General features: G+C 38.7%; 1 protein-coding gene across 2 annotated transcripts; it reads right to left on the bottom strand.

Annotated features, from left to right (window-relative positions):
* Positions 1-1,932: 1,932 nt before the first annotated feature.
* GOLT1B (golgi transport 1B) lies at positions 1,933-16,032 on the bottom strand. Of its 2 annotated transcripts, XM_074586128.1 has the most exons (6): positions 15,902-16,032; positions 11,362-11,453; positions 9,341-9,519; positions 5,954-6,035; positions 4,935-4,968; positions 1,933-4,582 (listed from the first exon to the last, which is right to left on the bottom strand). In XM_074586128.1, exons 1-5 carry the CDS (start codon positions 15,924-15,926, stop codon positions 4,960-4,962), a joined length of 387 nt encoding a protein of 128 aa, XP_074442229.1. In that variant the 5' UTR covers positions 15,927-16,032; the 3' UTR covers positions 1,933-4,582; positions 4,935-4,959. The 2 variants fall into 2 exon arrangements, with proteins under 2 accessions (XP_074442229.1, XP_074442217.1); XM_074586116.1 differs by lacking the exon at positions 4,935-4,968.
* Between the last annotated feature and the right edge of the window lie 145 nt (positions 16,033-16,177).

Raw genomic sequence — 16,177 nt, 5'->3', positions numbered from 1 at the left:
GAAGGAAAATAAAGAGGTTGTGGGTCACCTACGTTTTGCCCGTGGCCAGCTATGCCCTCACTGAGATGGTGCAGGAGGGCAGCTCTCGTTATAAACATCTCAGCTCCTGGATCTTAATGAGATCTACACCCTTGTGTCAAACAGTGTGTTAAACACTGTTGCCCTTTCAGTGGAGAAATTCCTGTATGTGGTAAGCCAGCTAGGAACCCAATGCTTTTATGAACTTTTATATGCAATAAGATACTTCAAATATATATATTTTTATAGGGGATCCATTACATTCCCCAGCAAAGTGGTACTACTACTTCAATGAAAAATGGTTATCTGCTAGAAAGTATACAGGAACACGCACACTTTCCGCAAGTGTACCTCCAGACATCCGCTACTTCAGCACATAAACTAGACACATTAATGAGTGATAAAAACCACCTAAATGCATTTATATAAATAGATCTCGAGAAATAACCCAAATTATCCATCATAACACCTAGTTTGAGACAATGAATTCCACACCAAATTGTTCCACATCAATCCTGTCATTTTTCTGTAAATTGTTACATATTTGAGGAGGATGCTTTAGCATATCATAATTGTGCGGAAATTAGGCTTGGCGAGGGATTGCAGCAGCTGCAGAATCTCTTTGTTGGACTGAGCATGAGATCCAAGTCTTCTGAAAGATGCTTTAATATGCCAAGACCAATACTAGAGGGATAAAGCTTAGAACAAATGGGCCACAAAGGCCAAATTCTGCTGGGTAAATTAGTCTGGTAATGGCACACCAGTCACAGGTGGTAATGGCAGTCTGAAGGGTAGAAGTAACAGCCAAAGCAAGCCAGGATGTGGCAGCCAGAGAAATAGAGACGGGAATCAGAGGTTGGCAGTGACATCTGATGAGACAGTAGGGGGACACATACTACATTTGGTTTAGGGACGTGGACTCTACTTTCCAGCCTGATAATCAAGTGAACCAGAAAGGCAACAACTAGACAAGCCTGTATCTTTTGGCAAGGAAACAACTTTAAAGTAATCCAATAAACCCTTGCCTTTGACGTCTACCGCAGAGAAAAGACATCTTTACTTCACAACGCTTTTGACACAGACTTTAAGCTACAGCGGCACCATATCGTGAACAATAACAAAGTCAAAGTATTCCTGGTTAATGAATGGCAACTGTTCACTGAAAGTAACTGGCCACGAGCTACATACAAATTAACATTATATCTCTCACAGTTTAACAATATAACTAGACGTAGCTGGGATTTTTTCCTTTTAAATCAGGAAGTGCCAATTCTTTGGAATTCTTAGGACAGAACCAACTTCAGTAAAAGTTGAGAGGCTGGAACTTTAAAGTTAAGGTTTTAGGGCATCAACTAACACATAGCACAAACACAACACCTCAACAACCAAATAAAATCCCTGCTTTGCTGTTCTACTCTGACTGTGAAAATCCTTAACAGTGGGCTGCAAGCTTGCAGAGCATCACAGAGCAGTGAATCTGCTCATCAGGCCACCCTCTAGCCTATAGAGCACTTGTGCTTATATCGTTAGACTAAACTGAAAGCACAGGGACTAGAACCTGCTCTAAGTTCTAGACATGCACCCCTTTTCTCCTGAAGTTTCGCAGCTATTTCCTCAGATAGGAAAGGAGGTAGTTTAACAAAGAAACTTATTTCCCAAGTAACTGTAATTTCCACATTTTGTTGTGATGCATTTGAAACTAGAATCTGAATAACTAGGGGAATGTTTATGTAAAAGATTTATTGTAAGCAAATGAGGAAAACTTTCCATTTAAGATTAACCAAAGACACTAATACTATGAAAGTCACAACAGTGTAAGATATCCAAGCAGTAACACCATGCCCTAATCTTTGGAAATGAAAACTTGCCAAAACACTTTCTTAAAATGTATATGTAAAGAGACACAAAGACAAGTTATAGAAAAAGGTACCCATTTATTCAAGGTATGACAAGGATATTTACAGTATTCTTTTGCTCAGAATAAGATCCATCCTTACGATTTTTAAAGCAGCAATTATAAATTACATTTAAAAGGGGAAATGTTCCAAGCATGTTTCTGTTAAGAGATATTTTTACAACAATAGAAACACTTTAAGGCTAAGTCATTTTGACCTTTGCTGCCACCCACACTTATCTTGGCAAAACTGTCTCAAAGACAACATTACCTCAAGGGTAAAGACTATACTAAATTCAACATAAAATTTTGTTCCCTCAGATGCTTTTCACAACAGTTCACATGTGACAAAACCTGACTTTTGATTTAAAACAATGAACTAAATAGAAGTGAGATGAACTGCCTACAGCCCGGCATTTCAGAGGGCTAAAGGATCGTATACAACAACACATTTATCACCTCTGAAAGATATCATCAGCTTTCTTGTCGATAAAGGTACTTCAGCTTACGGAGCAATGTGCTTTCAGTCAGAGCCCCATACTCATGTGGTGTGGTTCACCCTTCCCATCACATTATTTTTCACAAGATAAAAACAAAAATCTGCATGGAGCTAACTTCTAACGTAAATTATGAACACTGTCTGCTTTAGACAGTACTTGATTCCCACAGTACAGACTAGTGTTCTATCAAAGCAAACAAGATGAGGCTGCTAAGCTGCCGTAGTGTTATTCTCTAAGCCATTTAACACACAACAGACCTACGGGAGCAGTTAAAATTGGTTTATCTCTTGAGGTAGAAGCCACAAGTCATATTTACTCCTGTCTGTAAACTATAACACACATGCCATCAGGCAAATATAGTCATTTTTTTGTCATTTATAAAATAAGCAGATGCTATTCATTGTAAGTATAATGGCATTTTTTTCATTGAATCATTTTGTGTCTGTTTGAGAAGGAAGCAAATTAAACATTGGGAGTATTAGGGTGTGGCTATTTATACAGTTGTAATGAGAATAAAACATGTCTCATACAAATAAACTTCACAGCGACTTCCAAATAGGTTGATATATGAGGATTCTTCTTAACTTAAAAGTTGTTTTGGAAAATACCAATTTTAACTGCATAATAAAGGAAAAAAACCCTACCAAAAAAAAACCCCAACCCAGTCATTAGACCTTTAAGACTACATAGCTACTTGAAATACTACCATTGCATTTTGGTAATTTTTTTAGGCTAACATTTAAGGGGAAAGAACAGTTAAACACAACAGACCCCCCTCCTCCCCTCCCCAAGCCTACACAAATACAATTTACTTAACGATCATGTTTTGTTATGTGAGGACACTATGTAACTAAATCTACTGAAAGTGCACAATGTTTAACATTCCAATAGAAGCAGAAACGGGACCCTCGCATTAGTAGGGGACATTTATTCCAGGTTAGCTAAGAATCTCTGTAACAACAAAGTTGTTGCTGTGACTGATAGAAGTTTCAAGTTATTTGAAGATAACCCAAGTAACAAGTTACAAAATACATGGAGATTGGCACTTGATCTTTAGTTAGCCCCATTAGCTCAGTTTTCTCCCCAGAGACTCACATACACAGAACTTTAATTTTTCATTTTATTACTGTAAAAAATAAAAGTCAATTTGTAGTTCCAGAGTAAATAAAGAAACCTTAGCTTCAAACTATTTAAAAACAAAGGTTCAAATTTTGATAAGATACATTTCACAGGGTTCACGTCAGCACCTTAACCAAATGCATTATTTTTTTGTGTGAACTAAGCATATTTCACCAAGTTTTCATGTTAGTGACAAGGGGCTACATTCTCATCTGGATGCACGTGTAACATGACTCAAGGAGAACAAACTGGAAGGAGTGCAAGTCATTTTCCAGAGTTCCCTGTTGAGCTCTACATGTTTAGAACCAACATTTAAGACTGAAGTTATTAAAGATTGACCTTTTGCATATTCCGAAATGGAAGGCAAATACAATCAACTTACATTTGGCTTTGAAACATTAAGATAACAATGTTTTATTTCAGCCATATATTTACAAATACGTTTACAACAGAACTGTGTAGGGTTTCCTTTCTTTTGTCATAATACACTTAAAGATGAATAGTCATCTTAACCTTCATGCAAAGACGCATCTCTTGTTACACAAGAAGCTTTCTGTTTGTTTGTTTGTTTTTTTTTTCACTCTGAAGGATAGTAAGCAGAGGGTTGGACAAGTTTGGGTCACCCTTAAAAAAAATGTAGGCCTGTTTGCCTTACTGCACCTTCAAAATAAGGAGGTAAAGTACAGGCACCGTTAATTCCACAAGGGTTCATTGGCTTTAGCATGTTTTCCAAAACCAACAAAAATAGTCTTGAACAGTCGTAACATGGGTTATTCCATGACTTTCACCTCTTCAGTTTACTTCCTGAACTCTGGAGTTACTTTCCTAGAAGCATACTTGCTGAGCTTCTTGTCTAATGTATATTGTTGACTATACATTTTAAATTAAACTGTTATGTAAAGAACGTAACAAGCTTTTCCTTTGTACACAACTTAATCTTTGTGCTGAGTATTCTTCAAAAGGATTTTATAAATAATACAGTAAGTTTAGAATCAGTCTTCTGCTCTTGTCATTATACCATGTTGTTGCTTTCTCCGACTTTATCTACAAGCTGTAGAAAAGGAGACAAAAGGTTTTAAGCTGCATGATATTTACGTACAGTGAAGTTAGTCTCAAATATTACTTGCTACTTGCACAGTTAGTATGCAACTGAAAATGAGAAAATAGTACTCACCAAGGTCTCATGATTTAAGTTTGTGAAAATTAAAAATCTTATATTGCAATTGTGTTTCTGCATGACATGTTTTTCTCATATAGACATTAACAGTGCAACATGAAGATGCAACAGAATGAAAAAGGAAATAGAAGAATGCAGATAACACTGCTAGCTTAATGATTAAAACAAAACAATACAATATCAGCCACACATGCATTAGTAGACCAAGTAAGATATTTCAACTGACCATTACTGTGGATTCTCTTCTGAGCCTACGTAGGCTTTGAATAAAACATGTAACAATTATCCTTTTAAAACAAGATTTAACCCCATTATGATCAAATTAAATATGACTAAGTAAGATCAATTGACAAATTAAATATTCAATTGATCATGAATTATGAGCCAGAACTTGGCCTAACTGTAAGATTGGAACAGATGATCTTGAACACTAATTTTTTAAAAAAACAAACCAGCCTGTATACATCTAAGTTATACCCCCTATTAATTTTTTAGTAGTAGCTATTAAAACTGTTGCTTTCAAAACTATGGTTGTAAATACTTGTGTTAAAATACATACTGAAATTAGCACAGTAAAAGTAGTTGACTGAAACATCCTAGATTACCACCTTTCTGGCACCTGTTAATTGTCTTCAAATCCTGGCTATTTGGCTAAAAAAATGGAAAACTGCATTTGAAAAAATACAAATCTTAGTAAATAGCAAGACGTGGCCTGCTGCAGTGGACCTTAATAAACTCATCTGGTGAATGATTATGCATCATAATAGTTTCTGGATTCATCACCCAAGCTTCAACTTAACACTGAACTAAACTGTTTGCTTTTAGAGGCCACTTTTCATAAATATATCCAAATACTATACAAAGAAGAGCAGTGTCCTCCTCATCGTACAGACAGAAGAGGCACGGAACAGTGGCATGATTCATTTATCTGGTCACCTAGGGCCAACAGTGAAGCAGGAAGCAGAACCCCAGCGTTCTGAGTCACAATCCATGGCTCTTTCCACTTCACAACACGTAAGTGGGGGCAGCTTCTGCAAAGCTGTCCTTTTGTTCCTTTTATATCTAGAAGTCTCTCACTGAGAATGAAGGTGATCTGTATGGTGCAAGAACTATACAGGAATACACTCAAAATCACTGCTCTAAGCTTATATTTACTTTATTTCTCATGCATTTCTACTATGACTATAACAACGGAATAAAAAACAGTACAAGCTTCAAATTTTGCATGAAGTACCAAACACTTACCGAGCTTATACCAGGTAAATTCAAGAGATAGCCAAGAACTGGAACTCTTCTAATAAAGCCAACCACCACAGGAAAGAACCCCCTTTAGGTAAGATATCAGAAGACCGTGTTAGTTTTTAATAATTAAACTATTCTCATATTGTTATAAAATGAAGAAATAGAAGATATTTTTTTAAACCAAGTTTACATAAAATCTCATAGCTCGTTAGCAGCACATTAATTTTACCAAATACATCAACATACATTCAGCAGAGAAAAGAGAAAACCACGAAATTTAAAATGGACTTAATTTTCTTCATAGCTGGCAACCCTCAGTCAGCTCTTCAAAAAATAACTAAAGAAAGAATACCTAACTTCGTCAACAAAACTGATGCTCTGAACTGACTTCTCAAAATTGTCATACATATTTTGAGATTATTTCCTATAATGTAAAAAGAAACTGTCTTGCAGTACCCAGTGTAAAAACAACTGAAGTTAATTCTCAGTAATCCCATTTGAAACCTTATATGGTACTCTACATCAACTAAAGAAAATTAAGCATGACAGAGTTGTGTATTCACTTATTTCACAAATTTACGTGAAGTCAGAGGTTTGAATCATGAGCCAGGGGATGTTGCCTAGTATAGCTGCTATGGTGTAGCCCCCTGCCCTGTCCACTTCGTCTTCGCAGCAAGAAAACAAGTTTTCTATGGCAGTATCTCCGCTGTTTGCGGTCAACTGCAGCAATTCAGTTGGTGGTGGCATTCCGAGTTATCTCTTGTTGAGCTATATGTTCCCTGTGTAGATGAAACCTCAGCCACAGTGAAACAGTGAAGTTTCACAGGTCATATCCTCTTCACTACACTGATAGGAACTATTTGGTGGATAACATCAATACCAGCAAGTTTTTCCTGGAGATTTTTTTTTTAAGACCAGATCATTTCAGTAGTCCAGTAAATTGTGATGCAGGGCACACAAACCACTTTAACAGATTAAAACAGTTGGTGTAGCCAAGAATAAGTAACAGTCAGTATGGGTAGGATAATATTGGTAGCCATAACTTTGTATGCCTGTAACGTAAACAAGGCTCCAAAAGCAGATTAGAGTACCAGATGAGATACTGTCCTGTAATAGCCTTCTCCATTGCACACAATCTGAGCATGTGAAGATATGGCAAAAGACTAAGCCTCTAATGGGAAACTTGTGGCAGCATGTTAAATAAAGACAAGAAAGGACAGACATTCTAGATTTAAACCATAGTAGAATAATAATTGTCTATCTCTCTCTTCAGTCAGATGCATCCTTAAAAAAAATAAAAGTCTTTGCAATCCTGTCATTTGTTTAAGTGTTCTTGGTCACCAGTACCTAACCGTTGCTTTATGGACAACAGGTGCTCTACAATTACTGCTACAGGGCATATGGACAGTGACTGCATAAAAGTAGTAGTCTAGACATGCAAGACAACAACCTACAAGTAAAGGTTCTAGAGAGGTCTGAACACCTAGCGAAACTGGCTTAGTGATCTAAGAACCAAGACACTAAAAAAGTATAATACAGTAGTTTACATTTGTACTATCTTAGTCTGAGTTGAAGTTAATAGAACTGCTAAATTACTCCTGATAAACATAAAGGTTCTTCATATAAAAGTCCTGGTAATCCACATGACTGGAATCACTGGGGCACACAGAAATGCCCATCCCTACAACGTACTGCCCTAAAAAATCCAAAGGTGCATGATCTGGTATTCTTTGGGCCCAAGAAAATTACGTAGTTCAGAGACCAGTGATAACAGGCAAGTTTTCTGTTATGCAACCAAACAGCTGGATCCTGAGGAACCATATAAAGTGATGCCTGAGATGCATTCTCAATGCATTTTTAACTTCAGAAAGGAGCAAGTTGCCAAAAACACAATAATGGTCGAAATGAACGAGACTGAAGCAAAACAAAAAGCTTTGTTTGAAGTAGTAACTAGCTAACATTGTAGCAAGGGATTTAGACTCCAAGAACTATTAAGCACTAGAAAAAGATGCTCTAGAGATGTTTTAAATTAAAACAGATCAGATAAATCCAGGTGCAAACATTGTTGACACTCTTCTGGCTAAGGGACAGTTGCACTGACTAGCTGTAACTACTGAGCTCCTATAATCCCTTCTACATTATTTTACCCTGCTAGCCCCTGGCTAGCCCCAGTAGATAACCCATAACTATACCTGCTCAGACACTGTAATGTATAATTCTTTTGAGATCTTTTAAAAGAAGGGGTGTTTAGAAACATACTCCGCTTGTTTTGTACTGGCTGATTAAACTCAAATGCTACATGCAAGAAGTGACAACGTATTCAGTGATATACTGTGATTTTCAGAACACTTGCAGTGACAGAGTTGAGTAATAGAGTAGAAAAATAAGCATATATTAAAAGCTAAGTAAACATTTTCAAAAATATTTAAACATTTTATCTCAACTAAATACAAGATTAAAATACAATTTTACTGAGTGGGAAAAAAAAAAGCACGCCAGGAGAACAGTGGTTTGATTTTGATTAACAAGAACTGTATTATTTAGCCAGTAGCTGAACACTTCAAAAATACTTTAGGGGTCTGTTACTAGATTAATGAGCATTAGTGGAACAGTCTTCATCTGCGCAGAAGTCCAAGAACAACTAAAAGCCTCCCTTCTTCCTTATTAGCATATTTTGTGCTTTGTTCTGTTCAACCATGGAAATAAAGATAAAATATAGATATACAGGTTGTAATAAGTCAAATTCTTTCGCCATTATAATTGCATTTATGAAGAAGTTAAATGACACATTATGTAAGGTATGACATGTATGAAGATTGCCATTGAAAAAAAAAATAGGAGTTTTCATCTTTCCTTAACTCAGTCCAGATAATGCTAACCCAAACCAGCAGTTCTGACACTGCTGGGTACAAGCGTTAATGAAACATGAAAAAAACATGTTTTCACTGAGCTGAAACAACCTAGGATGTTTGTAACCAAGGATTTTGCCCCATTTGTAAAAGAAAAGAACAAACCTCCCACCAAACAAAATACTAAGTATCTAAGCTGCCTTTTTATGAGGAAATATTTAAACTTTGCACTGCTAACAATTTGGGCTCACAGGTATTTTGAAGCTTTACAATGCTTTGGTTAGACATAAACAGCACTACCAAAGTCAGTTTGATATATGCCTCAAACATTAGCCGATTTGGAGAAGCATTAGGAAAGTCTTGGAGAATTACTTACCAACTTTACACCTCTTGTAAATGTAAATCAACAACTTCATATAAAATCTATCAAAAGCAAACATTTAAAGGATGCCTCTTTGTCAGCTGTAATGCAGCAACACTAAACAAATACATTTATTTCTAGATACACCAATACAGAAAGGTATTTTGAAACAAGTCTTACCTGAATAATAGGAAGAACCCATAAATTTCAAGGATCATTCCTATTAAAGGCCAACCAATGAGAACTATGAGCACACCACCCAGGAAAAAGCCCGTTGCTTTCATTTTGTGTTTTTGAAAGAAGAATCTGAATGTTCTTTCTAAACCAATAACAAAAGACAAGCCAGCCACAAATAAAACCTAGAAAAGACAAAAACCAACCAAATAAAAAAAAGGTAATTGTATTCCTAAATTTAGGACATAAACATATATAGATTCTACAAAATTAGATTGCTTTTCTGGCACAACTTCTTTTAATAGCAAAAGATAGATGGTGAGAAGGAATTTACTAGTGATTTTCTTCTGTAAAGTCTATCTTAAAGCATTTGTAGCTAGCATTCAAGACTCTTCTCACAGATGCTTAAAAAGTAAAGAGTCTACCTTTGTGGTCTCTGATAAAAACAATCACGTCAAAAGACCTGTGTTGTATCTGTCCTGTAAAATAACCACAATCATTCCCTACAAGTAGCGCTACAGCTTAGTACCACTGACAGCAAAGGTTCCTAAAAACTGAGGACATGTTACAAAAGCACCTCTGTTCTGTACTACAGACATCTTCAACAGCTTTTACTGATCTACTGAACAGTGCAAAGCCAAAATATGAAAACAGCTGAAGAGCATTATCAGTTATCTTACTCATTTGTTTTTATTGGCTTTTTTGGTGTGTTTTTTTTTTTCTGTGTATAGTCTTTCTACTGTTTACTAGTTCCAATACAGACTGAACACCATCACACTAGTCCCAATTAGTTATAACTACTTTTAATGTCCTTTAGCAACAGGACTTGTAATTATTTCAGCTTGTAAGCATACAGCTGGGCAACATCTTTGCTGCAAAGGGGATAGTATCTCAGATTTTACTCAAGATTATAGATGAAATTTAAGTTTTGTATGTTATTTAACAAACCACTTTCTTAACATATTTTCCCCTTTCTGATATAATTTTTTTTTAAACTTTCCAGTACCTTTTCTTGCATTATTTTTGGTTATCACATAGCCTGTCATTGTCTCTTCCTACCTATGCTTTCATCATTTTTCCCTAAACAGGATCTCATATTTCCACCTTACTTTAGGAAAAGAAAAAATAAACATTATTTTATTTTTTACTCTTCCACTATACACTTCATTGATGGTTCAGAACAATGCTTCAACTAACGCACCCAAACTCAAATATATGTTTTTCAAATTTTCCTTCCGTGAATCTCGGTATTTGACTCTGCTGCCACTGAATGAAACTGATCAGTTTTGACCACAGACTTCAAGACATCAGCAAAAGAGGATGTGAACCTCTGCCAGGCTGTGCTCTTGGCTGGCTGGCGAAGATGAGAAAAGCAGAGACGCAGAGATTATCACATTCAGAAAGCACTCTGTCATTTTATATTTGCTTTAGATTGGGAATTTTATGTACCAGAACTAGGATTTATTTTCTATCCTGCTTTAAGTGAAAACTTTGACTTGGTAAAAACTGAAGATATTAAATGTCTATACTGCAAAGGGTGATTGGGTCTTCTAAACCCAGACAATCAGCAATTCATACTTCTTTCTTTCCTCATAAAGTACAGCAAAGCCACATTTGCTAGCTGTACAAAACACTTCTCTATTCTTACCCAAATAGATATGAAAATCTGACAGTTATCTAACAAGGTCACAAAAAAGAAAGCATTAGTAATCACAGCCAATCTAAAAATCTTATTTGCAGCAGCATAACAACCGTGGAACAAGCTGCTTCTTGTCTGACCAACATACCGCAGGCCTGACCTGGGGGTACAATCTTTAGATTGATGTGAGCTGCTCTAACTTTAATTGGGAAAAATGATTCACTTGTATCACTGAGCATAACTCTTCCTTTATACCAAACTGCCATAGTATTTTTTGTGATCCAGTTTCAAATTGATAACACATTGTTCTATATTTAGTTTATTTTTAATATATCATATACTTAATTCTAAGCAGTGCAGAATATAAGACTGAGCAGCGGGCACTTACATTTCCAATAGCCAGAAGAGCTTTGTCAAAGAAGAGTATCATTCCAAAGAAAAGGAAAAACACTCCAAACCCTGTTAGTCCCATTCCAATCTCTGAAAAAGAAACAAGTTTACGCATGTAACAAAACTTGGTACGAGGGAAGACTGGCGCATAAAAATTGTGAAAAACAGTTGTTTCTCACAAAAAAATTGTGAGAAAAGAATGTCCAGTGTACAGACATTTTAAACTTACAGAAAAACTCAGCCTATTTTATGACCACCTAAAAACTTTACTGAGTGTACAAATACAGCAAGTCTTGCAGACATCAATTACTTCAATAACAGACAGAGAGATCTTTGCAAGCTACTTATCAAAAGAGTACATATTTGAAACTATACACTGAAATTGAATGCAATATGAAAGCACGCATGCATATATACATATGGCAAAGACAACCGTTTTGATTTACTGGTAGTACGCAGACAAGGATTGTTTTGTGAACAGATAATGAAATTTTTCCATTTGCAACTCATGCCATTATGTTTACTGCAGTAACACAAGTACCCTGGTCCTTTCCATCCTCCTGAGACCTCACATTCCACCTCCCATGATCTTGCATAGCAGTCCCACTTCCCCTAACTTCTGGGCTGAACACAACTCAGGTCAACGCTGTAGGCTCTTTCCAAGTTACACATGCGCTGATGGCTATTAAACACTAGCTTGGGTCTCCAGCCAGTTACCAGTGTTCACAAAACCAGTAGATACTACATACCTTTGCATTCTGCCTGTCTGTAAAGGTTGCTCAAGAAATATTAGGAAGGCAAGAGTAGGATGGAAGGTTTGCCTGAGAAACTGGGCTAGAAATGCCACACTGATTAAAGCTACCATTTGACAATAGCTTCTAAGGTATCTTGCAGACCATACTTAGAAATACATCCTACTTTTAAAATTAAACCTCTAAGGCCTTCCTTTGACTCTCAGGCAGACTGTAATAAGAGAGAAATAACAGGAACAGCAGCAACACTGCTGCAAAAAAATCTTTCCATTCATCCACACACTCACCCTTACATTATTGCTATCCCTTTGCCCAAAGAACTTAGAAACCTACAGGATACATAAAAACAGCTATCAAAAACAGCCGTAATACTATACACAGGCTGGCAGCTCAGTTTGCTTCTCTGTGTGGATATATATATTTTTTTGAAGGTCCTAGCAGTTTTGTGTTGTCTAGCCTGAAACAAACAAAAAACCCCACCCTCACTATCATAGCCTTCACTGCTACTGCTAACCAGATCTACTTGATCATTTACTGTTTCTTGAAGAGTTCAGGAATAAAGAAGAATCACTCTGCCTATTCAAGAACTTCCACTTAGTTATTGCAAATAAATTTCAAAACAACTCAGAGTGAAGAGATTTGTTACTGCAACATTCAGCTTCCCTAACTTCTGCAAGGCCTCATCTTTCAGCAAAGTTGCAGATCACATGGTCTTAAGTCTGTAGTTCTACAGTATTGCTTGCCACTTTAAACTTTTGCTGTGAGCATTTTAACCAGCCAGAATTAAAACTACTAAGTAACCTGCTACAATTGATTTACTGCAGACGTTCTCAATACTAGTTTATAATGAAAAATGAGATTGAAAATTGTATTTTCAACGAATCTGCTGACTGAAGGCAATATAACAATTGCAATCTGCCCTTTTCTCTAGTACTCTTTACTTTAGAAGAGCAGAAACAATCTGTATTCTGGAAGGGAAACATTAGGAGGCAGGACTCCAAAGGAATTACCAGCTGCCAATAAGATAAATATGCAATCATGGGAAATGAGCATTCATTCCTCCTGCAAACACAGTGCAAAGCAGGGATCTCGCAAGAAGGCAGAGGCCAACTCCCAACAGCTGCTGCAATTACTACTTCTGTATTCACTTCAAACATGTTTGTAATCACCTACTCCTACATCAGATTCACTTTAGAAGTCAACCATATCCTCTGGTTAGTGGAGGGAAAAGAAAAGAAAAAAGGAACACCATTCTCATCACCCCAAAATTACTGCTGAAAGAAGATGAGTAGTCCAGGACTACTACTCTCTGTTGCCAGTATCTCAGAATATATTACTGACTTGATTCATATCAGAATTTGGAAATATATTAAATATATTTGATCAGCATTCTTAGAGGAAGAAAAAAAAAAAAAGGCAAGCACTGACATTTTGTCAATAATCTTTGCAACAATGAACTAGAAATTTTTATAGAGGGTGTGAACTATTTTTAAACGCTTTCTCCTGCGCCAGAAGAGCCTTCTCATATTACTCAAATACAACTTTTCGACGCCTAGAAATACGAACACATATTAGCCATGTGACACTCACTCTGGGTTTTTTAAAAGTTATTATGATTTACTGAGAGAAGGAAGCAATGCTTTTTCAATGCTTCTGCAGAAATCCCATAAGCTGTGCAAGAGTACTGCAGCACTGTAATCAAAACGGCTTAATAAATATTAATACTCAAAATGAAGATACATTGCTTGTGAAAGTTCAGGGAAGACAATGCACACCCTCTATCTTTTGTGTACAAAATAAGAATGGAATCGTGCACTATAGGCTCTCAGAAGACAAAAATTAATGCAGTTTACAGGTTATGAGAAGTTTCAATTTTTAATTATTATTTTGCTAACAGTAATTTTAGTATTGAAAAATTAGTTTGGGAAAGACTAAGTGCATTCTTTTGCAATTACTGGTGATTTATAACACCATTCAATGAAACACTTAAAAACGGTCTAGACTACAGATCAAATTTGACTTTCCAAACATCAACTAATACCACAGTGGTCCTCTCCAGGTATTTATCACACGATTTCACCAGTGAGTGAACTGGTGGAAAAATATTTTTCCAAACAGCAGTGACTTTAAAAATATCTGATGAAATACCTTCAGAATTTCAGAAAAACAGTGCAAAAACTAGAAAACCCCAAACTCTGCAGTATTTTACTTATTACTCTTGGCTTTGTCGGTTAAAACCAACAGAGTCAGCACTGGAGTTAGCTGAAGGTCCCAAATGAGGAACTAAGAAAAGAAAAAACAGTGAACAGATCTCCTCTTTCTGAAGAGATTTTTTCTTTTTTCCTCCCAATGAATACTCTGGGGAGGAGGACAGGAGAACAGGCAAAAGCAAAGCCAACAAGAGTTTAATGAATCAGAAATCTAAAACTTAACCCCAAGGGTTAGTTACCATCCCAGTAACAGAGCACAGCACCTGAATTTCTCAAGAAGTCATTGACCTTGAATGCTGCTAACCTGCTTTTCTGCCAGTCTTCATCCTTGTCCTTGACAGGCTCTCCAATACCTCTGTTTCCAGTATCCTGCTGTCCAGTCAAACTTTCTTTTCTACGTCTTTCACATCTTGCTTCCCTTCATAACTGACACAACTGTGCTTACCAAGCAAGCCCATTTCCTTTCATGGCAACCACACCAGAAATGCCTTATAAGCAAGATGTTAGCTTAAATCAAAGACCTAACATTCTCCTTTACCTTGCAGTTTAAACTCTCATGAACCCCTTTAATTTGTTTTCTTTCTGTTTTCCCTTTCAGTGTCTCTATTTCCAAGTATTTCTCTTCAGTGAAAAGAAAACTACAATCACGTACAAGTACTACTTTACTACTTTTTTTTTTTTCACTTCAGACTGTCTGGTCCTCACCTTAAAAGCCCCTCAGTGTCACCTGCAGGCCTTCCGCGTGATAACAGAGATTAAGAAAACCGCAGTAAGGCCACTGACATGTAATTAAGTGATTCCAAACCACCGATGTCCACACGGAGGCATACTAGAAGACTTTAACTAATTGTTTCTTTTGTTTACCGTTCAGCTTTCATTCATTCTCGCCACCGTCACCCCGCGGCACCCCTGCCAACACAAGAGGGCTTACAGCCCCACACAAACGACGCCGGCGGCGGCAGCGCTGGTGGCAGTGCCCTCCTGGGAGGAGCGAGCCAGCCCTGCCGAGCGCTTGGCCCTCTGTAGCCCGGCATCCCGCCTCACTCTCCCTTTCACCCGGCAGCTCACGGTACCGCCGCCAGACCCGAGGCCCAGGCCAGCACGGGTCGAACAGCCCCGACCAAGCGGCGCTGCCAGCTGAGCACCGCCCGCGCCCTCCCGCTCCCACCCGCGGCTGCTCTCCAGCCGTTGCCCACCTCGGTGCGGGACACGGCCATACCGCCGGCCTTCCCTCGCCTGCACAAGCCGGACCCTGACAGCCACCTTCCCCCACCGCGCTCAGCCCGAGTGCCGGGGCCCCGAGCGGCCGCGGGCCGAGGAAGGAGACAAGCTCTCCACAGGGGCGCTCCGCCACAGCGGCCCGGGGCCCTGACCGCTCTAACCGACGCGCCACAGGAGCGCGAACAATAGGCGAGGGTCCGGGACCGGCGGGCCAGGCCCACCGCTCGGCCACCACCGGGGTGTCGTGTGTCCGTCCCCCATCCCCCGCCTCCCCGCTCCACGGCTTGGCAGCCCCCAGCCCCGCGACCCCCTCCCCTCCCCTCCCCTCCCTCCGCGAGCTGACAGCAACGCTTACTCTGGGTGTCCGAAAGGGAGATCATGGTGGTGGCGGTGGCGACGAACGCGGAGGGCAGCGGAGAAGCGACAGCAGCTACAACGGCCACGTCTTCCGGAAACACGCAGCCCCCTTCCCTTCGCCGCCGGGTGAAAGGGGGCCGGTGATTGGAGGGGCCGGCGCCAATCAGCAGCCGCGTTGTTCGCGCCCCTTCCCGTCTCGGCGCCCCGCCTCGCTGCTCTCATGACAGCGGGCGGGAGCCTCGCGGGAGACCGCTGCGGATTGGGGGATAGGGGG

Source organism: Larus michahellis, chromosome 1 (genome assembly GCF_964199755.1).
Source record: "Larus michahellis chromosome 1, bLarMic1.1, whole genome shotgun sequence".
Taxonomy (NCBI): Eukaryota; Metazoa; Chordata; class Aves; order Charadriiformes; family Laridae; genus Larus; species Larus michahellis.
The sequence above is the reverse complement of the archived record's forward strand: the minus strand, read 5'-3'. Positions and strand labels throughout refer to the sequence as shown.

What these genes read in the sequence shown, in the direction of transcription:
- GOLT1B (XM_074586116.1), bottom strand. Translation starts at nt 15,926, where the DNA reads ATGATCTCCCTTTCGGACACCCAGA. An exon ending in CTCTTCTGGCTATTGGAAAT is followed by an intron (nt 9,520 to 11,361) that starts GTAAGTGCCCGC and finishes TGTCTTTTCTAG; the next exon opens with GTTTTATTTGTGGCTGGCTT. An exon ending in GGGTTCTTCCTATTATTCAG is followed by an intron (nt 6,036 to 9,340) that starts GTAAGACTTGTT and finishes TCTTACCTAAAG; the next exon opens with GGGGTTCTTTCCTGTGGTGG.